This window comes from Trichoderma harzianum, assembly GCF_003025095.1.
Source record: "Trichoderma harzianum CBS 226.95 unplaced genomic scaffold M431scaffold_17, whole genome shotgun sequence".
NCBI lineage: Eukaryota > Fungi > Ascomycota > Sordariomycetes > Hypocreales > Hypocreaceae > Trichoderma > Trichoderma harzianum.
Window position 1 is genome coordinate 356,468 of NW_020209265.1, and position 25,315 is coordinate 381,782.

At 53.0% G+C, this 25,315-nt stretch overlaps 4 protein-coding genes across 4 annotated transcripts; 2 read left to right on the forward strand and 2 right to left on the reverse strand.

The window, feature by feature from the left end:
• Positions 1 to 281: 281 nt before the first annotated feature.
• Positions 282 to 3,443, reverse strand: M431DRAFT_97103 (hypothetical protein; the record flags this gene model as incomplete). The annotated part of the gene is made up of 1 exon (XM_024924900.1): positions 282 to 3,443. The coding sequence occupies one exon, from the start codon at positions 3,441 to 3,443 to the stop codon at positions 282 to 284; it is 3,162 nt and encodes a 1,053-aa protein (XP_024769334.1).
• Positions 3,444 to 5,727: 2,284 nt separating this feature from the next.
• Positions 5,728 to 11,406, reverse strand: M431DRAFT_97110 (hypothetical protein; the record flags this gene model as incomplete). The annotated part of the gene is made up of 4 exons (XM_024924901.1): positions 5,728 to 7,526; positions 7,599 to 10,340; positions 10,530 to 10,720; positions 10,838 to 11,406. 4 exons carry the CDS (start codon positions 11,404 to 11,406, stop codon positions 5,728 to 5,730), a joined length of 5,301 nt encoding a protein of 1,766 aa, XP_024769335.1.
• A 1,081-nt stretch (positions 11,407 to 12,487) lies between these two features.
• On the forward strand, positions 12,488 to 15,571 carry M431DRAFT_486652 (hypothetical protein; the record flags this gene model as incomplete). Its single annotated transcript, XM_024916411.1, has 1 exon — positions 12,488 to 15,571. The coding sequence occupies one exon, from the start codon at positions 12,488 to 12,490 to the stop codon at positions 15,569 to 15,571; it is 3,084 nt and encodes a 1,027-aa protein (XP_024769336.1).
• Positions 15,572 to 20,436: 4,865 nt separating this feature from the next.
• On the forward strand, positions 20,437 to 24,840 carry M431DRAFT_9931 (hypothetical protein; the record flags this gene model as incomplete). Its single annotated transcript, XM_024925136.1, has 2 exons — positions 20,437 to 22,835; positions 22,953 to 24,840. The coding sequence occupies 2 exons, from the start codon at positions 20,437 to 20,439 to the stop codon at positions 24,838 to 24,840; spliced, it is 4,287 nt and encodes a 1,428-aa protein (XP_024769337.1).
• Between the last annotated feature and the right edge of the window lie 475 nt (positions 24,841 to 25,315).

Consider the following 25,315-nt stretch of genomic DNA (forward strand, 5'->3'; position numbering starts at 1 on the left):
ATAGACACAAAGAAAGAAAGGAAAAAAGGAAAAAAGGAAAAAGCAGCATTGGCTACATTGTGGTGGGTATCATATTCAACATGCTCCAACCCTGACTTCACACGCTACATTGCCTTCTCTTCCCCTCCGCTATTCCAACACCGACAGCGCTTCTGCGTATACAGCAGTTCAACTCCCCGACACTCGCTCATCTCTCTTCTTACTCCCGAATCAATTTATATCCCGCATTCACGTATTGCGTGCACATCCACAACACTCCACGCCGCCTGTCATGACACGCCTCAGCTCGAATCCTCATCACCCTCATCAGCATCTCCAGTCTCCGTCGCATCCGTATTGTCCGATACAGCATCCGTCTCTATCCTGTTCGAACCAGCGTGCATATCCTTCTCAGCTTGAATCGCTTTGGCCCGACGCTGCTCAACATCCTCCCTTCGAACAACCTTCCTCAGCCCCTCGCTCGCTTGAATCAATCCGTCAATGCTAATGGCATGTTCCGTCATGTGGTGGTTGATATAAGTATACACCCCCGCCGGCGTGTCGCATTGCAGTAGATTGCTCTCGTTGAGCTTGAGCAGGGCCAGCGCAACCTGGAAGAGAAACGTGCTTCCGTCATTGGTACACAACACCACGTCCCACACCCGGAAGAGCGCCTCAGCGCACAGGCAGTCTGTAAAGACAGAGAGGAACCACTGAAATGTCAGAGCTTCGAGCTCAACCGACAGCGAATCAAGGTGCGCCGACAGTTTGGGGAGTACCGTGCGGACATATTGCCGAAGGACCTGCTGGTCAGCCCGCGACGATATCAGTGAATGGTCGTAGTAGCCGTGCGGCAGAATGTTCTCGATAATCGACGCCAGAATCCAAAAGGCTTCTTCCGCCGACGGCGTAATGAGCAGGATGTTGGCCGCAATCAGGTTCATCCCCTGGCAATAACCCACGTCTTTATTTCGTCGCGAGTACGCCAAGAGTACCTCATTCAACTTCTGCACCCCCGGGCCCTTTCGGAAGAAAATGTTGTCCGTCAGCGTCCGGTTAATGTCCATCTTGATCTGGCTCACAACCGCAGCATCGTCGTCCTCGCCACTCTGGGATACGAGTCCCTCGTAATAGCCGGGGATGCGCAGCGTCGTTGCCCCTGAGCACTCGGACCACACTTTTGCGCGGAACAGCACGGGGATACCGCCGAGCACCAGCGTCTTGAATCCGTTCCACTTGGCTCGTCCGACTTTGCCCTTGTTGCCCAGATTAGAAATGCCAATCATTTCACCGTCTGCAACCCGAGCCTCTGGGAGAATGATGCCTGGACTCTCAAACCGAGCTTCTGCCGCCGCTGTCGCTGCAGCTATGGCGGCCTCGCCCTCACGATGCCTCTCCGCCCTGACTTTACGCAGAAATTCATTCCATTGGGTAGTTTTGTCCCGCTGGAGAGAGTCGTGCAAGTCACTCAGTTGCTGAAGAAGCAGCTTGACCGGCTCAGCATCTTCCTTGACGAGGGTCCCAAAAGTCGAATCCTGCTGCTCCGATGGTGGCTGAGTGACCGTAGTCTCATTGTCGACGGCCGTCGTTGTGCTTGCCAAGGGAACAAGTCCTGACTCCGTCGGCGTTATCGCAGGCGATCGGGCAGAGCGCTCAACCAGCCGCTGGCTGGACGTAGTACTTGCTCGATCGTCAGCGCCCTCAGTCACAGACACGGCCGTGGCGCTTATGCCAGGCGTGTGGCTCAACAACTCTGTGGGAAACGTCGCAATCTTTAGGTAGTCTTGCCATCTCTTTGCCTTTTCTTCACCGGCTCTCTCCTCCTGAGAGCTAGGGCTGCCCGGCCGGGGGTCACTAGACACGCTCATCTTGGGGCTCGGTGGTGCGTCCAGCATATTAGGCGAGATGCCCGTCCTGTTGCCGTTTCCAATCATTTCTCTGCGATCGCCGTTCCGGATGTTTTGGGCCATTTGCGAAGCCTCTCGCTGTCGCTTCTTGCGCCGCTGGTCGTAGATGAAGCCAAATCGGTCCGTAAGATATTCGCTGTTGGGGTAGTTGTTGTACATCTGAGTTAGTGTCGGGGGCTGAGATTCTGGAGGTAGGATGGCGTCCATCTCGACGGGTCCATAGTTATCCGGACGCAGGGTAGATCCTCCGCCAGGCGAGCTGCCCGAGCCGCTCCCTCGCGCCTCTTGGGTCTGCAGTTTCGCGCTGGCCGAGGCAGCAGTCGGCGTGGATCTCCCCATGGCCATGAGCGCCTTGGGGCCTCCGGCAACAGACACGGCTCGGGATGAACGACTGGTCTGGTTACTAGCAGCCGATGCGGCCCTGGTTGTCTCCGTCCGGGCAGCACTGCTCGCAGCACGTCCTCTCTCTGCTTCACGACTGGCGACAGCGCCGCCAGCCACGAGTCTCAGCGTCAAGCTCGCGATTGATTTGCGCTCCGGAGTGTTGGCCGAGTGTATGCTAGACGGCCGGCTAGAGTTCTGACCAGGGCCAGTAGTGGTCGGAGTCGTCGGGGGGTCGAAGAGGTCGTCCTGTAGCGGTGGTCGCTGGCCGAGGCTGGAGTGTGATCGTATCACTGTAGGTCTGTTGGACGATGATGTCTTTTTCGACGTGCCACCCCAGAGGAAGTCTTTCCACCCCTTGGCCGTGCCGGTTCCCTTGGTGTTCTCGGGACTGCCACCCGACGCCGAGGGGCCGCTGCTGGCGTGCGCGCGAATCGTACTGCTGGTCGTGCCCGAGCTCTCCGTCACCGTGTCTCGCATGGCGTCACTCATCAAATCACTGAGTCCTCCACCATCTCTTTGAAAGTGTCCGTTCTTGCGCAGCTCCGCCTCCACCACCCGCAGCCTCGTCTCCAGCTCCAGGCTAGACAGTCCACACTCGCGTATAATCTTTCTCAGCGCCCTCTCGCGCTCATCCGCCCGCCGCCGCAGAGTCGCTATCTGTGCGTCTCTCTGCGCAAGGTCGCCCGCAATCTGCCTCACCAGCGTCACGGCGCCGTGTCTCGCAATCAGTCGCTCCAGATGCTTGTCATCGGCTTTATGTAGCGCACCGGGGACGGTTTGCGACAGCGGCGCATCCTCAAACAGGGCCTCGCGCGCCGAGTTGCGCCACGTCAGGCTGTCGACGATGGACGAGCCCACGCCGCTCAGCTCCTTGACGCGGGCCGTCCTGTCGGGCTGGCGGATGGCGGCGTGCAGCTGGTTGTGGTCTGCGTTGTCATCGCCGAAGCGGTCGGTGCCGGGCAGCTCGGGCGAGAAGCTGGGGAAGCTGGTGAGGGACTTGTCGCTCTCGGCGATGCTGCTGGCGGAGCTGCTGAGGTGGTGATGGTTGTGGTTGAGGAACGCGCGGTTCTTGCCGGTGCGGATGCTGCGATGGGAGCGATACGAGACGTTGCTCTGCTGCGAGACGGATCGTTCTAACGGAGGAGCCACAGGGACGGAGTCGGACAAGTCCATCCTCCTCGAACAGCACCGAGGCTCCCGTCTGTCTTGTCTCTGGGTCTCTCTCTCTCTCGCTCAGACTCTTGTGTCTCTCTATCGGAGTCGGGTCGAGTCACTTGTCGCTGGTCGATTACCGCTCTCGAAGTCGATGACGTTTGTCGATGTCGATCTTGTCGTTTTTCTCCGCCTTTGTCAGGGTATCTTTACTTTGTGTCGCGACAAGAAGATGATGCAAAAAAAGAGCAGCGCTGACGTGACTCAAAAACCCCCAGAGGAATGCAAAACCCAAAAACCAACCCTAGACACAGCCGAGGGGCATAACGATGGACGGGGGAGAGAAGCTGTTGCGGTGCTGTCGCCTCTTTTACTGGGGGGGGAAGCCTTAGCGGCCGATCCAGGGTCCAGGATAGTTGGATAGCTTGTTGCAATTACTGGAAATTCGATAGTGCCGCTAGATCCAAAGGGTAAAATGAAGAAAATCCCAGGCTCTCACTGTGTGTGTGTTGTTTCTTGTTGTAACGATGAATGGCAATGTCTCAAGTTGGCAGCTGGCAAAGAATGCACCAGATTTCGTGTGATGGCGAGAGGGAGAGAGAAATGCAAGAAGTAGAAAAAAAAAAAGGTGAGGTTGCGGTGCTGTCATTTCAGACGGCGGCGGGGAGGGGCGAAAATCATGGACGGACGGATGACACTCAGTGGATGGCGCCTGTCTGTGTGCTGTGTCCCATCAGCGGTTTTTTTTCCTTCTGACAAGACGTCACGAGCGCCCCCCAAAAAGATTGGATCAAATTTACATGGATTATTACATGCGGCCAGGCAAATGGAAAAATTAGAATTGGCGGGCTTAGGCCAGATGAGGCACTCGCTTAAGATAAATTGGACGGGGATTGGCATCAAGGACGGCAATCAAAAGCTGAGACGGATCAATTGGATGTTACAGTAGTGTTAGCTTGAGCTGTTTTGTTTTTGAGGCCCAAAACAGCTGCCCAAAGGCTCAATGCGTGCTGGTGCCTGTTGCTTCCATGGCTCCATTGGATATTACTCATTAGGTACCGATTCACACGATGCTGCAGCTCTTTTAGGCCACCGCGTGAGAATAAGATATTCAATTTAAAGACATTCCACTGCTGCCTGCCTACCTAGTAGGTACTATTACGAGGTACTTTATATCCTCATAGTAATAAAGCAGGTATAGGTAGGAACATGCACAAGTACTCATGATCTCTCAGCTCAACCCCTATACAGCATCAAACATACTCCATCAACAGCCAATAAATCTCACCACTCTTCGACATTCACACGCCAAAGATACTGCAGAGTCATTCATGCACTCCTCCCTCCCACTCCACAAAAGAAACCCAACCTAACGCATCCAATTAACCAAAATGCCAGCCCAGCCGGCAGCACAGCTTACATGTACGGAGTACATATCCCTCCCTTGCCTTTCGCCTATCAAACCCACAGCCAGTAACGCCAAATAAGCTGCGTCAAGCTCGGAATATGCAACCACCTACCATTTGCAGTAACATGTGATTCCCAGGCCCACGTACTATTGTTGAAGCTTTCCATTTTACAGTATTTACTGGCCTTCCAGTTTTTAGTCTTTTTGTAATCCACTCCCATTGGAATCCATTCATTCCCTTTCCGCCTAACAAACTTGAAACGCAGTAACACGCATTGCATTACGCTGCCTAGCGTGTTGTTGCCTCCCAAAACGCCCCTTGACACACAACAAATCACACCCGTGGACACGATTACAAAAAAAGAAGTAGCTTCACAAGGTCCAATCACTCACTCAAGGAAAAAGAAACAAATAAAAGAATAAAAAAATTCTATAAGTCATAAACAGAAAAGGCGCACGCTCGAAACGCACCCTAAAAATAACTAAAAATTGATATGGATATCATCATTGTGTCCCTCCCCCTCCGTATTCTTACAACTCCTAGACCATCGAAACAAGATCTGACCGAAAAAGGAAAACACTAAAAAGGGAGTACTGCTTTTTAACAAAGAAAAAGAGAAAAAGAGAAAAAGCGAAAAAGCGCAAGAAATTCATAGCCTGCTTTCCGGCCTTGTGCCAATCCTCTTTGAAATAAAACAAAGAAAAAAAAAACAAAGAAACGCCACCCGCCTGAGCTCTAGGCTCTCCGTCCTGCCTTCGTCATGACATCCAAGACGCAACCTTTGTTCGTGGATATCCCCAAAAACGCCTAGTCGTAAAAAAAATCAGAAATTATCATTACTTTTTATTCCCTTTTGCACATTGTCTTGTGCCTTATTAACAACACACTCCTGTGTTTCACCGACTGCGGCTCGCTCGTCCGCCGGCTTCTCCAGCGAACCCCCTATTTGTGCTGAGCGAAGGTGTTGGCGCCGTTTCTTTTTGCTGCTGTGCGGATTCCGACTCAGCAATCAATGTGTCCTCCAGATCTGGTACAAGCCCATCGTCGATGAGTCTTTGTAGCAAAACGTCTTTGGCCAGCGTCTTCTCCCTAATTATGGCGCGGCCATCCAACCTGCGGAGGCGCTTGCAGCTAGCAACGTAAACCACTTCGTGGAGACGGCGACGTAGCTTTGTAGTCTCATCCAGGCGCCTTGCAAAAGTCTTATCTCTCTCCATGTCCGCATCCGGCATCATAAAGGAGTCAGCGCTGCCCATGTTATCGGGGCTGATGAGCATTTGGACTGGAGGATAGAAACCCTGAGTAATGGGATTATCCCTCAGATCTAATTCTGTGAGATGAGGAAAGTCGGTCAACAGCTCCGTCACTGCCATTGTGTCCGAAAGCCGATTACCAGCCACAAGCAGCTTCTTCAGTCGCGGAATGAATCGCAAGGCCGATAGGTCCTTTAGGGCATTGAAATTGAGATTCAATATACGCAAGTTGGGCATCATTTGGCCACACTCATCAGGCAATTCCTCCAACCCGCAGCTTGCAAGCTCAAGCAGCTGCAGGTTGAGAAAGTCTGCCTTCAGCTCGAATGTTCCCAGGTAGTTTCCAGACAAGAACAGCTTCCTTATCTCGCAGGCAGTTGTCAGGAAATCTAACTCGAGCGGGACCTCACCTTGCTGCTCGCGCAGGGAGAGGCTGTCCAACCGACGAACGTAGCGGAAGCCGGAGAGGTGGCTAAGACAGTTTCGGTCGGCGTGAAGTGTCTGCAAGCTGCTGAGGTGTCGAATATCCAATGATTCAAGGTGGTTGTCGCTAATGTCAAGCTTCCGCAACGTCCTGTTGGCCTTGTCAAACACGAGCGACTCAAGCTGGTTGTCAGAAATGTCCAGCTGGGAAAGCGCAGGCAGCAGCTCAAGTCCCTGGACCGATGAAATACTATTCGAGGCCACGTCGAGTTCTGTCAAGCGCTCCCAACTAATGCCGTTAAAATCAAGCTCTTCAATTAGATTGTTGCGTGCCCTCAAGGTGAGTAGTCCATCGTGAGAGTCCAGTCCGTCAAGAGTTGTTAGCAGGTTATTGTCTGCGCGCAAGCTGCGCAAGTGGATGAGCCTCTTCAACGCCGATAAGCTCTTAACTTCGTTGTTGGAAATGTCCAGATATTGCAGGTGAATGAGATGGTCCCACGAGGTGAGCTCCGTCAGCATGTTGTCGGATACCTTGAGCTGTCGCACACATTCAGGCACACCCTCAAGATGCGCCAGCGAGTTCTTCGACACATCCAATGTCGTGATTTTGGAGCAAAACTCATTCAGCATGTGCAAGCTAGTCAGCTGCTTGTCTTGGAGAGTGAGAGAAGTCATGTCATCCCAGAACGGCTCGTTCGGCTCGGCTTCGGAGAGCTTTTCCACAAGGTCTCGTATCGTCATGGACAGCACCTTCTTCGAGCCATCGCCTGTTGCCAATCGCTTGGGTCCCATAACGTAGCTGACTTCGAGCCCAAACGACTTGTCCTCGTGATTTACTGTAAATTCCGAGAGCGGGCTCAGCGAAAGTTTTCCCACATTTCGGCCAATCAGTAGACTATCGTCAGCCCTCAGTGAGACGCCATGGGCCGCTGGGCTGGGAGTAGCCGTAAGGAACCCAAAGCCTGAGCCCCCTTCCAGCGACTTGAGGCTCAACATTGAATTGTCGCCAAGGTAGCTGACTTGACGCTGGCGCTGGGGGTGTGCTGGAGTTTGGGTTTGACTTTGACTTTGATCTTGGCTTTGGTTTGGACTCTGACTCTGACTTTGGCCCTTCGACAACTCTACGGTACTCTCTTCATCCCGCTCCTCTATCCGTGAGATTGGCCTGGGTGTAAACTTGGATCCAGACAACGACGAAGCACGGATTGCTTGTAGAGAGCCTTGAACACCTTTAGCGCCGCTGAATTGAGCTTGGAGAAGAGGAGGCGATTCGGATGACTCGCCCGGCACTGGATCGTCCTCTAGACCCTCTATATCCTCGGGCAGCACGCCAAGAATAATCGAAGCAATGGGGGATGTAAAGGAAATCGTAATATTACGACGCTTTGAAGACAATCCATCGCTACTTGTCTTGGCCTTGAGAACGTGCAAACCCTTGCCGGCCTCCTCTGCAGTTTTGGAACCATCTCCAGGTTGAGCATCGAGCTTCTCAATCTCCCCTCTAGCCCTCTCGGCTACCTCAGGATCGAGGGGCTCGTAAGCCGCCAGAGTAGTATAGCTCTTAAGTGAATGTGTTTGGGCAGAGTTCGGGCGAGAGGTGCTGTCTTTGTTGCTTGCCACGCCCTGGCCTCGGGGAGTTTGCTTCAGATGCTGCATCTCCTCCGTCATATCCACGGACAAATCGGGAATGTTTGCGAATGGATCTTCTTCGCTGTCGTCAGATCCTGAGGCATGGGACGTTACGGAGTCCTTGGACTCTTTGTTTCTTATCCAAATGTTGTTCTGCTTGTCCAAATACATGCCGCCAATCTTGTCCGGAATCAGGTGCGAAACACTCTCGGGAGCAATGACTTTGCGTGATTCGGAGCCTCTGGACGAAGAGGTGGGGAACAGATGGCTGGTAGAGCGACCAGATGTGCTGGAAAACAAGTCATGAACAGGACTTGTCGTTTCGCTTGCCGACTCAGAATTCGATCCGCCACCGCCATGGCCATTGGTCCGAGTACGGCTGGCTCGATCAACCATACGTTCAACCTCCTTGGCCGCGCGAATTGCGTCTTTTGCGAGGCTCATGGATCTCACTGATGAAGAAATTACATCGCCCATGTCGCTCAGCTCCTGGTACTTCTTGAGTCGTTTTACGACCTCGGGGTCCTCTTGCTGTCGCGCCTGTCTGGGGATTGGCTTTCCATCTCGACTAGGCGGTCGGGAGAATGGCTCTGCCGTAGAGTTGTCGGACTCCTCCAGTGTAGCGTTATGCGATGGCACCTTGATCTCCAATTCAGACTCTTCAAGGCTTGACAGCCCTGGTTGACTAACCTGGCTGCGAATCATGGCCATGATTTGAGCGGCCTGGTCTACAAAATCTTGCGTTCTTATAGAAGGCTTGCGTTCGGCAGCTTTGCCAGTTGTGTCCGGCTCAGCTTCTTCTTGCATTGACCTCGCTGCTGATCGACGTGCCTTGGCCCCGAAAACGGCCTCTGTGGGCGACCTCGAAGTGTGACCTGAAGAATGGGACCCGCGTCTGGACACATATTCCTCATCTTGGTCGTCGGCAGAATCCGAGTACTCGGACAGGGACCGCTTTCGTTGTTTGCCCAGGGCGCGGAGTCGCTTTTCGCTGCCAAACGCAACATCGGATCGGTGGAGCGTTCGGCGGCGTTTTGGCGTCGGGTGCTTGGAAGGAGACGCTCTGGGTCGCTTGGTTTCGGATCCATAATCTCGCTTTGCGACCCAGGACAGATCGTAAGCCTCATCCTGGGGGGTGAGGGAACTTTCAGGCGAACTAGACATGTAATCGTTTCCAGCACCAGTGTTGACCGAAGGAGTCTGAGATTTGCTCTTGCCACGGCTCCTACGAACGTACAATGAAGCATCTTCAGGGAACCAGGATTGTGGAGGAACGAGTTTTAAGGCTCCCTTGACAGCCAAGGGAGGATCTGACGGCGACTTTTCCTCATTGTCATCCTTGTCATCCTTGGAAAGGAGGCTGGAATGTTGGCCCGCCAGGTGAGACAATTCACTTGTGAATTCGAACCCTTCCAATTCACCAGCCCCAAAATGACTAACATACCGTTTCCTGCTTGCATCCTGGCTGGGTTCCCGGCTAGAAGGTGTGGAAGGTGAGGATTCTCGTGAGTTCCTACCAGACATGTCTTCTTCGAATTGACTAATGCGCCGAAGCAAGGTCTGGTTGGTAAATGTGTCATACGGCCCAAAGAGTTTCAAGGGACTCGAGTTGGATCGATTGCCAGGATCGCGGATCTGCTTTTTATCAGGGCTTGGGAATGGAGCTTGAGGCAGGTTCGGGGTGCCGAAAAAGGAGCCAAACAAGTTGGAATCAGCATCTTGGGTCCGCAAGGTGGGGAATTGCTTGGGCGTGCTTGCTTGCATCGAGTCCTCGGGCAGCATTTCTGACCAATCCTCGCCCAAATCAGGACTCAGGGTATGATGTCGCAGGGACCCCTCAGCCGACTCATCGCTCCCATGGGAGGTATCGAAATGGTATTTAAGTGAGGATTCATCATCTTCTGCTTCGTTTTGTGTAGGCTTCACGTCCACTGCACTGTCGGAAGCATTGTGTGACGGGTCTAGAATCATTTGATTGAGCTGAAGCCTCTCGAGCTTTTCTCGCAATTCTTCCGTGGGCATTTCAAGCGGAGCAAATTCGACTTTTCCGTCCTCGTCACTGCGCTTGCCGATTAAGATGGGGCTGAAGTCTTCGTTTTTCGTGTAGCTCTGGCCGCTCGCTTTTCTAGATCCGCCATCAATCAAGGAGGGAATTGCGAGATAACTATCGTCTTGGGATGTTCCTTCGTCTTGTTCGGATTTCTCTTGTTCATCTCCATCGTGTTCTGGTTCTTCGTGTTCTGAGTGTCCTTGTTCTGAATCCTCTTGTTCTGAATCCTCTTGTTCTGACTCCTCTTGGTTCGATTTTTCTTCCTCGGCGTTTTGCTCAGCCTCTTGCTCATCTTGTTGATCTTCCTCGTCTTCCGTGGGGGGCTCAGAGGGGTTCATAGGACCATCGTTGCTCATAGTGGATAGATCCGAGGGGTCGTCCTCAACGTTGAGCTTGTATTTTATTTCTCGCTGCGGCCTCCTGGGGCTCGGACTCGGTGTGATCTCGTTCGGCGAAAACATGCCTCCCTCCTCATCAGCATTGAGCTCCTCCGTGGACTCCAAGATTATCGTCGGGTGCCTCGGTGCAGGAGGACTTGAGGGCATATCTGTTTCGTATAAATCTGCAGTGTTGGGAGATTCGAGGTGATGAGATTCGCGATCGGGAGATGGAGAACTAGGCAATGGGGATGGAAAGTCGGGCAATGGAGACGGAAAATCGAAGTTGGGAGAGGGAGAGTCGAAATTGGGGGATGGCGAGTCGAGGCCGGCTTCGCTTGATGGCGGCGGTTTAAACATGTCCTGCAAGCCAACGGCCGCTGAGCTGAACAAGTCGCGCTGCTCTCCATAATCAAGTTTGCCCTGGACCAATCGTCGCTTCCATTCCGGTGTGTCAGATTTCCCCGGCGTGGCAGGCGCTCGCTGTCGGGCATTCTTATGCACGACGACGGAGCCGGTTGTTGTCGAGGAGACTGAGCGCTCCAGATAGCCCTTGTGCGCCGGCTTGCGATCCTTTACAAACTTCAGGAGGCGCTTCTTAGGGGATTTGTTGTTTTCGTCGGAGCTACGGTCGCCCTCTAGAATGGTCATGCTCTTCTTCTGCGACGCCCGCGGAACCACTCCAGGATGCCTCCAACGCGGTATGCGACTCGGGGTGAGCTTTGGCGACGGTGACGGTGTGCCCTTCTTGGACGATCTGACGAGGGAGAGAGGCGCGGGCGAGGATCCACGCTCCGACACCCAGTCCTCGGTCAACGAGTCCAGCCAGGCGTGCGACGACATGGTGACGGCCGGTAGAGATGATGCACCCAGGGGATAAGAATCTCACGCCATAGATATAGATAGGGTGCAAGTATACAGAAAAGCTTCTATGCGGGGTTCGCGTCCAGGCAGAGGCAGTGATGCGACTGATGCGCGCGCACTCGAAAAGGAATCACGCAGAGGCGGCGCAGGGACAAGATATACTTGGGCGGGATCGGGGGGTTGAGAAGGCAGAAATGCCGGGTCAAATGTCGACAAAGGACAAGATGAAGGCCGAGTATTTACCTGGTGATGGCATAGGAGCGCATGCAGGGGATTCTGGCGGGAGACATGATAAACTGTAGGAAACGATGATGCGCGAGCTTGAAACGGAAAAACAAAACAGGGGTGTTAATTGGCCGCAGCGGGGTTGCTGTGCCAACTGGGATGGGGCAGGCAAATCACGTGCATTTGTCGCTGGAAATCGGTGCTGGACGTTAGATCCCATGTCTTTAAGATGAGCTGAAATCTCGCAAAGTTTGCTGTCATTTAGCTTGCAGCCAAGTTGAAATGGGCAGCGCTGTATTTTTAGCACGCCGTAAGATGATGCTGTCATGACCCGGGCATTACCGTTAGCTGGTTACTGTAGCTTTAGCTGTAGCTGTAACTGTAGCTGTAGATGTACGGAGTAGCGGAACTCCTTATACGGAGCCTGTAGATACCGCAACTAGAACGAACTCCTTTTCATATGCATGCACGCACATTAGTCAAGAAAATCCCCATGCATCTCCATCTCCATCTCCATCTTCATCCTGCAGCTTCCCCCAAAAGTGACCCAAAAGTGATCCGCTCTTTACGCGAGCTCACGTGACGGCGCGGGACGCGTCTTTCGTCATGTGCGGACCGCGATAAGTGCAACTTCTCGACAAGACATTTCCAACCTCCAATTTCCCACCAGCTCGTGCCCTGCCCTTGCGTCCGCCATTGTCGACACCACCAAGACACAGATGAGGAGTTGACCTTCTACGTCTCTGGCCCTGCGCCCTTGGTGTCGTTAATCCAGCTAGTCCGCCATCGATTCCGCCGATAATCCGTTGATGCCTTAATCTCCGCCACAGCCCCAATGCTGCCGAGAGATTCCATCTACAGCGAGGCGGTCTTCTCGCCGCAGGACATCTACTATGAGGGGTCCGAAGACGAAGACTACGACAATGCGGAGGCGCGGAGGCTGAGGTATGAGGCCGCTGGACGGCAGTTCCTTGCCGGCAGAGTTCCGATGCTGCTCTCTGCAACCTTGAAAGGCCCCTTCGACGAGGAATCTGGCTGGGTGAACCCGTGGCGGTCTAAGAATCGCACTACCAATTCGCAACGCCGGCCGGAGTCTCAGCCTGTAGACTCGCAGTATAGCCTCAGGCGACCTGCGGCGTCTGCGTCTGCATCTCCAGTTGCCCAGAGGCAGGCGGTCCTGAAAAATGCCGAGTGTGCTCTTCCTAGTCCGGAAAGTCTCAAGCAGGCACGTTTCACTGAACCACGTTCACGTTCACAAGGCCAAGTCTCTGGCCGGCATGGTTGGGGAGATGATGCTACATCTCTTTCGCCGGCCAAGGATGGCTACGACTCCTGGGCAGCAAGTTCACCATTACAGAAGCTGAGTAAAAGGAAGTCAAAACCATCAATTGGTGCGGATAGCACATCGCCTAAGCGTCGTAGAGTTGCATCGTCAGAACTCGATATCAAAACCCCCACCTCAGCAAGACGGCGGGCTAGAACAACGAGTGCCGGCGAACAACACGCAAAAGCTTGTCTACAAAACACTTCGATATATTCGCATATTCGGGAGCTTACTTCGAAAATTCCAAGGCAGGGCCTATCCAGCGAAGATGGCGATACATTTGACTCCGACGATGATGAATCTCTCATTACTGGTCCATCAGCTGATACATCTTCAACAAATATGCCAAATCCATCTTCCTCGCTATCGTCTCCATTTTCCCAGCCCAGCGTGTTAAGGGCCCTATCCCCCGTTTCCATGTCCCCAGCGCAAACACCATCGAAGCAGAGAGTTCCAGCAACCCAATCACCCAGCAAATCACCCAGCCGCCCGCGGTCTTCGAGTGGTTTATCTTGTTTATCAGAAGCTCCGACAAATCTATCTGACCTCTCAGATCTAGAAATGCTAGGCGCGGAGAGGCATGCTGATGAAGAAGCTCATGTTGACGACAACACCACTGCACCAGAGTCTCACTCACCAGAGTCTCACTCACCAGAGTCTCACTCACCAGAGGAAGAACGTTCGCCACTTGAGTTCAACGAATGGGCGAGTGCCAGTACGCAATCGCTTCCGCGCGCAACTACCCCAACCGGCGCCGACCTTGATGAACCTACATTGCCTTCAGATGATGCAAGCACAGCTCATAATTCCCAGGATAATTTTATGGATGGTCTGGAAGCAAACTACAAAGTCCCCGATAGATTCATCCCGCGCTTCGGTGCTACAACACCTACACGAATGGCGCATCCAATTATATATGATGATGCTGACGGATCCGATGACTTGCCTCCTGACTCTAGCATCACAGCTCTATCAAACGCACAACAGCCCGCTAGTCGGAGTGAAGCAGCCAATGTTTCCAAAGATTTGTCCGGCAACGGTAGTCCTACAAAGACAAATAGTACTACTAAATCATCCGCTCTCCAGTCTTTGAGCCCTCGAAATGGTAGAATCAACTCGCGACCTGCTTCCAACAAGATTGCTCGACCTTATCATTCATCGCCACTCAAATCACCCGCAGCTTCAAACAAGACGATCTGCTTTCAAGAGGAAGATAGCCAGCAATCAAAGGAGAATGTCGAGACAAGAGAGGCCAAAGATAATTCATTACCACAAGTCATGAGGACCAGTATTCCGATGTCGCAGCCCAGCCCGAGTGCCATTGCTCCCGATTTAACTTGCCAAAACAATCTTCCAAAAGTGGACAAATCTCAAGAAGAGCCCATGTCTCGCGACGCTGCAGCCTCAACAGCTTCTCTTTCCAGCCAACTGCCGATTGAAAGCGCCTCGCCCACAGAGATAGATAATACCGCCCACCTCAATGTGCTACCTAACTCACTAGAGTTGGCAGAACCAAGTCTTGCTCAAGAGGAGGTCTCTGCTGAGACGCAACCTTTACTTCCCACAGACGTGGATGCAGGTCTAGACATGTTTGAGGCGCATACATCAGAAAAGGCAGCCGATCCCCAGTTGACAGCCACCTTGGCAGATGATCATGGCCAGACACCTCTACAGGAGCAAGAGAATCCAACCCTTACACCTACCAAAGCCGGTAAAAGCTTTGTTGTACCACCACAAAGTGTCATTACAGAGCAGCCATCAAGTGAGGATTTACCTCTGCGGACCGAAACCGTGTCAGAGAGACCATCCACACCAGAGCCGCGGTTTGCCTTTACGTCCTTTTCGTCATTCATGTCGCCTTCTCCCGTCCATCGCCGGCAGACACGCTTTTTTACCGGTGGTACCTACAACAACGTCGCCTCTACATCACATGGTATCCTCGTATCCAGCAAGAACAGGGCGTGGAGAAGCACAACAGCAAAGAAGCGAGTTTCCTGGGCCCCCTTACCGCATGAAGAGACGGGTGGCTCTGGCGAGAGGATTTCGTCAGGGACGGACACGTCATCATCCTTGTCACGAGGCAGGGACCGAGCAGTTTCACCACCTCCACCGCCATCTACAAGCCTCGCTTCTGATTCGCCCACCGAGAGAGACATGAAATTCAGTCACCACTTTGCTGCTGTAGCTGATCGTTCAAAGGGCACACAACCGCAGAGCGTACCAACCACATCAGCCCATGGATCCTGCAGCCCCGACCAGCAAGCCCCTGCCACTGCAGTACAAATCGTCAGTCCGACTAAAGTCAATGGCTCCAAATTGAACCTGCAAAGCGGGGAGAAGGGGGTGACCAAGGTGACCAGCAGCAGATGGGACGACGACAACGACCCCACAGACATTGTGCAAGACATATTCAACGAGATGGACGACTTTTTGCAGGTCTGGGATGTCGACGCTGAGCTTGACGAGGCCCGAAAAGCCGAAAAACGGGCTACTACCGGCAAGAAGAAGAAGGTTGAAATTCTTTCCGACGTCGACATGGATATTAGCGGCATGGATATGGGTATGGATATGGACATTGCTGCACAATTCTTCTGAAAAAAAAAATCCTTCTTCCGACTATACACTAAAACCTACAAGAAACCCTCCCCCCATGATATCATCCAACTGTCATTGAGCATAGCGTGCCGGTATCCGCTTATACGGCGTCTCCGCCTGTCTTATTTTTATCATCATCTGTTTTTTAACTCATTGCTGGAGCTTGAAGTTTTTCTCATAAATGTATGAGGAAAGGTTGTTTTCAGATATAGCATAGCATAGTAGTAGGTTAGTACTACATAGTGATGTATTTCTCGCCATCTTTTTCTTTTTCCACTTCCTCTTTTTTTTTTTGCGTGTACGAATTTCTCGTTAGCCCACGTGTATTTTGCGTTTTACTTTCAAGGTTGTCGTCAATGGCTTTCGAGACTTGAAGCGGAGGCAATTGTGAACTCGTGATGAATTTGTTTTTTTTTTGAGCGGTGGAACGAGCTAGACATTATATGTAGCCTTTGTGGATACGAGGGAAATATACCCTGATGGCATGGATAGTTTTAATCGCCCAAGTCATGTTGGGTTGAATAGATGCCGGTTGTGAGATTATCTTGCGAGGCCTGTATTCCTGTTCTGATGTCTATGTTTGGGGTTGACGACAGGCGAATACACCACTCAAGCCCATCAACCTTTTAACGTCATCATTCAACCTTTCTTTTACTCTCGTCTCGTTCTTTTTCTTCAATTCTCATTATCAAATACTAATTCTCACCGACGTTGTAAAGCCACACCAATCTATTAAACTTTTCAACCCGCCAGATTTCTCCAGGGTAGGCTAAGCCAGACTAACAAACGAAGCTAAAGCACGCTCTGCATTGGTATACATGGGCAGCGATGCAATGGCGGCAGCACCATCACCTGGTCAAATTCTCACTTACATCAATGGCCAGAGGCAGGCAAAGAGAGCCCCCGGAACGCTGTAATAGCGCCGCATACCAGCAACAGGCACAGTCAAGGTACATACATAATAGCCAGATACCTGCGTCTGGCGGTGGACCCCCTGCCCCCAAAAGATGACCTTTTGGCTTTTGGTCCAATGGGTGCGGTAGGACAAAGAACGTGGCGTGCTCTGCTGGCCCGACGACGTTCGTCTGCTGTTTGTCCTTCTTGTCTCACTGCCCGCTGTTTCGTTTCCTCCCAAGGTGGTACCTGATTAGCCTATACTCATACTTGGCCTACTACCTACCCAATGTGTGTCTCTTTCCTTTGGGGAGCAAGGGGTCCTGTCGGGTAATGCAGCAGGATGGTGGTGGGAGCATGTCACCTAATCGACGCGGGCCATGTGTCGAGATTGGTCTATCAAACCACTCACAGAGAGTCTTTTTTGAAGGAGCTTTATCCGAATCGACGCATTGGAGAATCTCCTTTTGACTGCAGCCTTTGCTTCTCACAGGCACGCCGGATAAGCTGCAGGCAAATATCCGAGTGAAACTCTAACGCAAGCAAAACGCTTGGTGACGTCGCCTAGGTACGAACCGACGAGTGGAACGACATCCGACCTGAGGAGGAGGGAGGGCGCAATCTGTTACGAAATAAAGGAGGAGGCTGCATCTTCTATTGGCAGATGTAGATCCCCCTAACCGGTTTGTTTTTGACCTGTCTCCTTTCTCCAGACCTTGGGGGGTGTGTACAGGTCTCGGCCAACCTAACCCTAATTAACGTCCAGTAGCATTTGAGGATTCTGTGTGGTGTCGTTGTGCATTTGATATGAACCAAAAGGGATTCCTTGGGTTACCCGTGAGACCAACTCGCCTCATTAATGGTATGCAGACGTCATTTGCTTGACACCAAGGCGTGCGCATTCAAACGAGTACGAGAACATCGGAAAAGGAAACACTGTCCACCAACGCCTCACGTGGTGGAAGTCGTGAAGCGATTTGACTGCGTAGTTTGTCCACGTGCTCACAGATCGCTTATCTGAGCCAGAAATCAAGGTCTAGATGCCTTGCCTCTCGGTAACCAGGGACGTGTTCGACGTTTGAGTAGCTGTCCCTGACTGCCTATTTGGGGGCACAAAAATATTAAGCGTGATGCTTTAGATGGAATTGAGATCCCTGTTTAGATCCAGGAGATCGGGGACACCGCAAGTCTGGTGGTCCGCGCTCGGTATGGGATCGTAGCTCGCGGCATGAATGAGTCCGCATTGTCTGACTCTTGAGCTTCAGATGTGTGACGTGGATGGTTCGAGGATACGTAATGATGGGCGGCGTTGTTATGGGATACACCAGTCAGGTACTGTTGAGGCACACGTGGGAGAAGGGAGAAGGCGTCGTTGAGCAGGCAGCTTATTGTTGGAAATCCAGGCACCCCATTTTTGAGTTTTGCAGAGTCATCTGTTTTCTCCCTTTCTGCTGGTTTCCTTTTTTTCGGGAGTGTCGGTGATGCAATTGTTCACGAATGGTTGACCATGATTCGTATCGTGGTCACCCGGCTTCTTCGGGGTGAGTGAAGTGGTCTGGTTGCCCGGCGGTGGTGAAGCGTAGATGCATATGCAGTCTGCATTTCAATTGGTAACTTGGCGTTACCGGTGAGCTCGCGTTGCAAAACAAATGTACAGTAGGCTGTAACAGCATGTCACGAATGCCGTACGACATGACATAGGTAGGGCTGCATATCGGCTGTCAGTTTGCAGTCTCATCCGGAATCCCTGGCTCTCGACGGCGTGCCCCGGTCGTTGAGATTGTCTGAAAGCTAGAACTCCGGGGAAGGCTTGACTATGCCGAGCAAGCCCACTTAATCAACCCCTTTGTCCTCGGTGAGAGAACAAGTCGTAGGTCAATTGATGGGCGTTTTTGGTTGTTCCACGTGGGCTAGCATGACGTCCAAGCTTCTGGAAAACGACCTGAAGCGGTGGAGATGTGAAAGATTGCAGCGCCCCGTGCGTGTCATGACCATTGCGCTGGATCATGCGGTCTGATAGCTTTGCCGAAGCAATCAGATGTCATTTCAGTTTTCTTGAAAGCAATGCACTGGAGTCTGAGGAATGCTACTAAGAGATTGCGGGTCTGAGGCGGCGGCGAGAAGGATAAGAACGCCAGAGGTGAAAGGTGTAAACAAAACATGGAATCCAGCCGGCAACGCCATTGGGCACCGGCGCCATCAAGCCACGTATTAGTGCTGGGCTCTCAAACTCTCAAGGTCGAATTAGCGTCAGCAGAGTAGCAGTACTAGCAGTTAGATTATACAGTAATGTTCCGTACCTGGTTACCATCGTGCGTGCCTGATAAGCTCGAGCGAGAGGAGAGAACAAAAGAATGAGGCGTTATCAGTTATCAGAGAGCCGCCCTCCATAAGCAGGCCGGGGATCGGATTCGTATCACAGAGGGAACAAGGGCGTCACGGTCCCGCACAGGGTGTCGGAAGTGGAAGAGATTCCGCGATGGCTAGTGGCTCCAGCTTGTCTGTTTGAGGCTCGTGTTTGCTAATGGAAGCTCGACTGGCTGGTGAGCCGAAGCTGGGAGAAACGGCATCTCGAGTAGCGCAGGCTGTTGCACGAGGCCAGACGCCGCGTTGCCCGGAGTGGTACAGAGTCAAACATCCATTGGCACAGCAGAGTTGAGTCTGTCACAGTGAAGCAGAGCATGCAAACTCAGTACAGGATGCTGCCATGTCTCGCTTTTTGGCCCTCACCGATGCTTTATCTTTTGCATGTGGGTTGCATCTCTCCGCGTTGTGTTGCACAGAAGGGGAAGCCCCGCTATCAGGGCGGCGATAGCAAGCGGCGCAGGTGCCTAAGGCAGTAAGGACGCAGGTATTGATGTACTCGAGCGAGATAAGGCCCTGTGCTGCTGTAGGAGGTACTGATGGAGGTATTTTAAGTTCCAAGTTGACATCCAGATGTATCTATTTTGACGACGTCAATGGATGTACTTTGACAGCTTCACATGCCAAATGCAGCTGCTGGACCCTCGCCCAAGCCTGCCCAGCTCATCTCTGGCTGCTGTAGATGGCTATTGGCTGTTATCAAGACTCTTCTTGGCGAGACAGTGAAGCATTCGAGCAGTGAAACCGGCATCGTCGATAGCAGATAGTCAGCATTGGAAGTGATACAGTCCGGCCTGTAAGCGAGCTTCGGCTCTCTCCCTTCCATTGATATGCTTCCGCCGGCTCCTGAGGATTACCTCGATTGTACATGTACATACGGACAGGCATGTAGGCTTACGGCAGCAATCAGCATGGAATTGTCCGAGTCCAGTCCAGTGCTTCCGGACCTTGTCGAGCATTGCATTGCACTCCGTCAGCGCATGGCAAATCCACTGACATGAATCACGATTCAAGATGAAAGAATCATGGAATCCATCGATCAAGCATCAATGAAATTGAGCCACTAAGACCCCGCAAAGCCGCCGTGTGCTTCAGCATCCCCCTCCCACTGACGGCAGCGCCCCGCCCCTGAAAACTTGCGGCTAGTCGCCATCATGCAACCTTGAACGTGCTGCTCAGCGGTGGGGGTGATTCGGCAGCTTGAACCCAGCACTGGGCAATGGGCAAAGGGCAAAAGGAGCTGGGGGGTGAGTGCCCTGTGGCAGCGCTGCTGGGAGTGGCCGTAGCAGCTCGTGGCCAGCCTGCAGCAGAGGGCCCGTAGCGGCTGCCGGTATAGCGCTGTCACCCGCTACTGCACTGCCATCAGTTCAATCAGTGGACGTTAAAACGAAAGAGTACATGCACGGGTACATGCGCATGTACTTGTACTGGTACTGGGGCTCCACCACCACAAAGAGGGCGGCGCGCCTTTGAGTTCCCCCATTCTATCTTTGCCTGAAAACCTTCCAATTCCACCTCTGCAACCTCCAGCTCCCAGACTGCTAGTCACCGTCTGCCACGAATCAATCCTCCCACGCAGACGCTCTGCCGTGCCAGATGTCCTCCCCATGTCCAGCTCGCCCTCACACGCCGAAAATGCCGCACATGCGGCGCTGCTGAGCGACCGGGCCCATGTCCAAGTCCAGCCCGACGACGATGCAGGCGTTGGCTCCGATGCTGCTGTCGATGCAGCAGCAGTCGATCCTGTTACCTGTACACCTACGAGCGCACCCACGAGTACCGTAACTCATACACCCCCGGCCCCGGGTTGTGAGGCCGCCGCTTCTGCTGCCAGGGAGGGCCTGAAACCGAGCCCGAGCCCAAACCAGAACAGCCAAAGCCAAAACCAGGATCAGGACCACAGCCAGAGTCAAAGCCAGACCCAGTACCAGACGGACGGGAGCGGAGCGGACTCCTCCTCACCCTCCTCCTCCTTGCCCTCTCCCTCTCCTCACACACCGGCAGCAACTCATATAAAGCCTGCCCCTAGCGTCGCAGCCCGCCAGCGCCAGCAGGGCCCTTCGCTGCTTTCACAGGCCCTGGCATCTGCTCGAGGCATCCTGCGCACCAACTCGACTCCCAGCCAGCCAGACAAGTCGACCCGATCTACACCTGCCACTGCCGCCGTCACTCCGCCTGCCCTTGATAATACGAGGCCTGTTCGGTCCTCGCCTGCCACCCCCTGGACTGAGCCGCGAGATGCATCAGACTACATCGACGTCGACGGCGCCTTGACGCGAGGCGAACCGCAATCCACTACAATGGCCACCACAATGGCCACAATGACTTCTACCCTCCCGGTGCGAGACCGTGCTGCTCCTACGTCGTCGTTCAAGTCCGAGATCCTGTCCCACGCCAACGAAATGCTTTTGGAGCACCGCGAATTCCTCGACCGTACCCGAAGTAGGGCCTCTGTATCGCTTGACCAAGATCCCAAGCTCTCGGGACTACCGCACCAACACAATCACCCACATTCCCACTCATCAACCCCCAACGACTCAATAACACCCACCAACGGCAGCTACACTAGTGCTGTAGTATCCCCTGACCACTCCACCGATGCGGGAGACGAGACTGATTCACAAGACTCTCACCATGATCGTCACAAAGCACCTACTGCCACCGAGAAGACGGAGAAGATTTGGTCCATTGGCTCTGGCGATGGTAGCGAAGAGGATGGTCTAGTGGAACAATCAGTCGCCGAGGCCATTGCGGGTGTGGAACACAATGCACGCAGTCGCAAGTCCAGCTACAGCTTGCGCTTCTTCAAGGAGGGACTTCCTCCAGACGACAAGACACGGCGCAAGGAAACCAGAACCTCGCATCGCGATAAGCATGTGGCTACGATAGACGAAGAGCCTACTACTTTAACCGAGAAACAGCCACTAGAACAGTCGCACAAAACCGCAAAGGCAACACCGACAGCAGACACAAGAGCGCCTGCAAAACCGACTAGGACCGAGTCTTTTCCAGCACGGGTTTCTGATGTATTGCCTCTGGTCGCCTCGCCCCTTGAAGAGACCAGCTTTGCGCTGCAGCAAAAGGAACAAGATGGCGAAAGGCCTTCTGCACCGCAATCATCTCTTCATCATAACGAGGCCAAGCTGGAGCCACCGCTTCATCATGAGGTGGGGCCGGACACGGCTCAAGTCGCCGAGGTGGAGAAGCAGCGGACGTCACATGACTCCGAGGTCGGCCATTTTGATGCCTCCGGACACAAGGATGGAGGCGCAGCTGCCGATGCCGAGGCTGATGTCAAAGCCAAAATCGATGATGCTGAGACCAAAACCAAAACCGATGCCAAGGCCATTGAGCAGAGCCGGGTCAGCGGTCACGTAAATGACCACGCTAATGGCAAGGCTCATACCGACTCTGACGCGGACACTGACTTGGAGGCAGAGGCCGACGAGTCTGGCGAGGAAAAGATTTCATCCGCCGTCTTCCACCCCCATCAGGAACTGGATGACGGTCGTGCAAGCGTGAGTGAGGGTAGTGACATTGATGTGGTGCGACGGCCGAGGTCGCGCTCACAGACCAAGAGTCATCCCTGGCTAGTCAAGGCCGACGAGCCTGAGCCCGAGATTGAGAATAAGGATGAGAGTTCCTACCAGGTTTCGCATGTTGCCTCCCGTGAGAGCCTTGTTTCACGTCGTGCAGAGGCCCCGGCAGAGGTCCAAGTCCCGACCGAAGCTGCCGTGGACGTTGACAATGAAGTGAACCAAATCACCCCTACTAAAATCTCCCGAGCCGTGACCCATCATGAAGACCATGTCCATGACCACCAACACCAAGCCCGTCGACCCCTAGAGGCCATTGAACTCATTCCATACAAACATCAGGTCGGCGGCCACAATACGCTCTGGCGATTCTCTCGCCGAGCTGTCTGTAAGCAGCTCAGCAACCGAGAAAACGAATTCTATGAAACCATTGAACGATATCATCGTGATTTACTGCCATTCCTTCCTCGGTAAGTTTTCTATGCTGTGCTTGCTTCTCGAAACCCTACATTCTCTCTCTCTTCCCTGCCCCTTTTGTTACCCCTATATTTGGCAATGACAAGCGCTAACATCGTCTCGTTGTCTAGGTACATTGGGGTGCTGAATGTGACATTCAAGAGGAAGCCTCGGAGAAAGAGCACCGTTCGAAAAGATGAGACGGCGGATAAGCGCCAGCCGGAGTCTAATGGCAGTAACGAGGCCGAGCAGACAACATCTACCCCTGCGCGGGTCATTAGCCAATCACTTGCCAGCTCCAACGTTCCCATTCCCACCGTGACATTCGACGATAATTGGCACATTCTTCCTCGCAACCTTCTCCAGCCATCGCCCGTCCTGGATCCGGCGCACCGCCGGAGCACGTCGCTCTCCAAGATATCACCCGCGTCGCCCCTCTCGTCCAAGGTGCCGGTGCGGCCTCCCATGGAAGAGCGCCCCAACAGTTGGGGAGCAACGACGGTAAACAAGCGACTGCGCAACGAGGTGTTCAACGACGCATTCCTTAAGCAGCCAATCGAAGTTCAGAAACACCGGCGCCCATATCAGCGACCCGTCCCTTTGCCAAATCTTCAGCGACTGCTCCGAACCAGCAACTCCGACCCCAGCCTTGCTGAGAAGCGTATTAACAATGCGGAAAGCAAACCTGTTGCAGCCAGCCCTCTCAAGCCACTGACTCCACTGGTACAGCAGATGAGCGATCCCGAATCTCAGATCAACCATCTCGCCGCCGAGCAACGGGAAGAGCCTGTTGAGGTCAAGGATGTCACGGGTACTAGTGCTCCCGAACCAGAGACTTTGGCGGCCAATCCTTTGCTGGCCAAAAAGAAGCGTAGGTATTCTGGAAGCGGTCTTCGGCGCAAGCCGCAGGATGTCCGAGATTCGAGGGGAGATCTCAAATATTTTGAGGAGGCGGACGATGCAGATTACAAGCGCGACCGAGATGGTAACAATGGTGGCGAAGGAGCCAAACAAAATACCGCCCCTACTACCTCGACTACAACTCCTGCCAACGAACCCCTCGATATGGTGGTGGCCGCTACTACAACTGCAACTGCATCTAGCACCAACCAGGAGCCTGACTCTACTGATAGCAGTTCGACGGCTGTCCAGCAGGCCCTTCAGCATCCATCGGTGGAATTCGCGCAGGTGCTTCGACCAAATAACCCCAAGGAAGCCAAAACTGAGCGCGACAGGGTGGAATACTTTTTACTCTTGGAGGATCTCACTGCTGGCATGAAGCGACCGTGCATGATGGACCTCAAAATGGGAACGCGCCAATATGGCGTTGAAGCGTCTCCTAGCAAGCAGAGATCCCAGCAAGAAAAGTGCAGGACGACCACCTCGTACGAGCTTGGGGTACGCATCTGCGGACTGCAAGTCTGGAACGTCAAGACACAGACATATGACTTTCAGGACAAGTACTTTGGCCGAAAAGTCCAGGCGGGCAACGAGTTCCAGGCCGCCCTTACCAAATTTTTGTACAACGGTGTCGATTTGCACTCCATCCTTCATCATATCCCAGTCATATTGAGGAAGCTTTCACAGCTGGAGCAGATTGTCAGCGAGCTACGCGGCTATCGCTTCTACGCTGCGAGTTTGCTCATGTTCTACGACGGAGACACCTCTGACGAGAACGGAGGCTATGAGACGGCGTATGACTCCATGACAGACGCCGCGACTGATACCGAGGAGACGATCCGGAAGAAGAGAAATAAGCGTGAGATTGATTTCAAAGTAGCAGACTTTGCCAACAGCCTCACGCCGCTGGACAAGGTGGAAGACAAACCATGCCCACCTCAGCACCCTAACCAACCGGATCCTGGCTTCCTCAAGGGGCTGCGAAGCCTGAAGAAGTACTTTTTGCAGATTCAGCGAGATACGAGAGCCGAATTGGGGCTTGATCCTCGCGGATGGAGCTCATCCCAGGGCCTTGATGCCATGGACGATGAAGAAGACGACGGAATGATTAGTGTGTAATCTTATTGTTCTCCATACAGAGGAAGCGTGAGGGCATGTTTCAACCGCATGACAACGCCTCTTGTCTTTCTTCCTTGATTTTCATTGCTTTAATCATTTCTTGTTCACTTTTCATTTCCCCTTCTTTTTCTTTATATCCTCTTCTAACGTTTCTACGACGCACCGTTATGATTTTTCCTTGTCTACAACGGATACCAGGTTGAGTGGATAGCATGGTGATGATGAGGCATACCAGACCTATCATCAGCTGCTGGACGCTTAAGCCAATGACGACGACCCACGAAGCTTTTTTGTAATGCCGAGTATACTATTTGCGTATTTTCTTCTTTCGTTCTTTCTTCTTCTTCTGTCGTCCAAGGCAATCCATACATCAACTCGGATGGTATTCATGGCCAGATGAGCGAGGAATCACGAACCAACAAACTGTGCTTTTTTACTGTACGGATAAGGGCGAAGCAATTCCCGGTTCCGCATT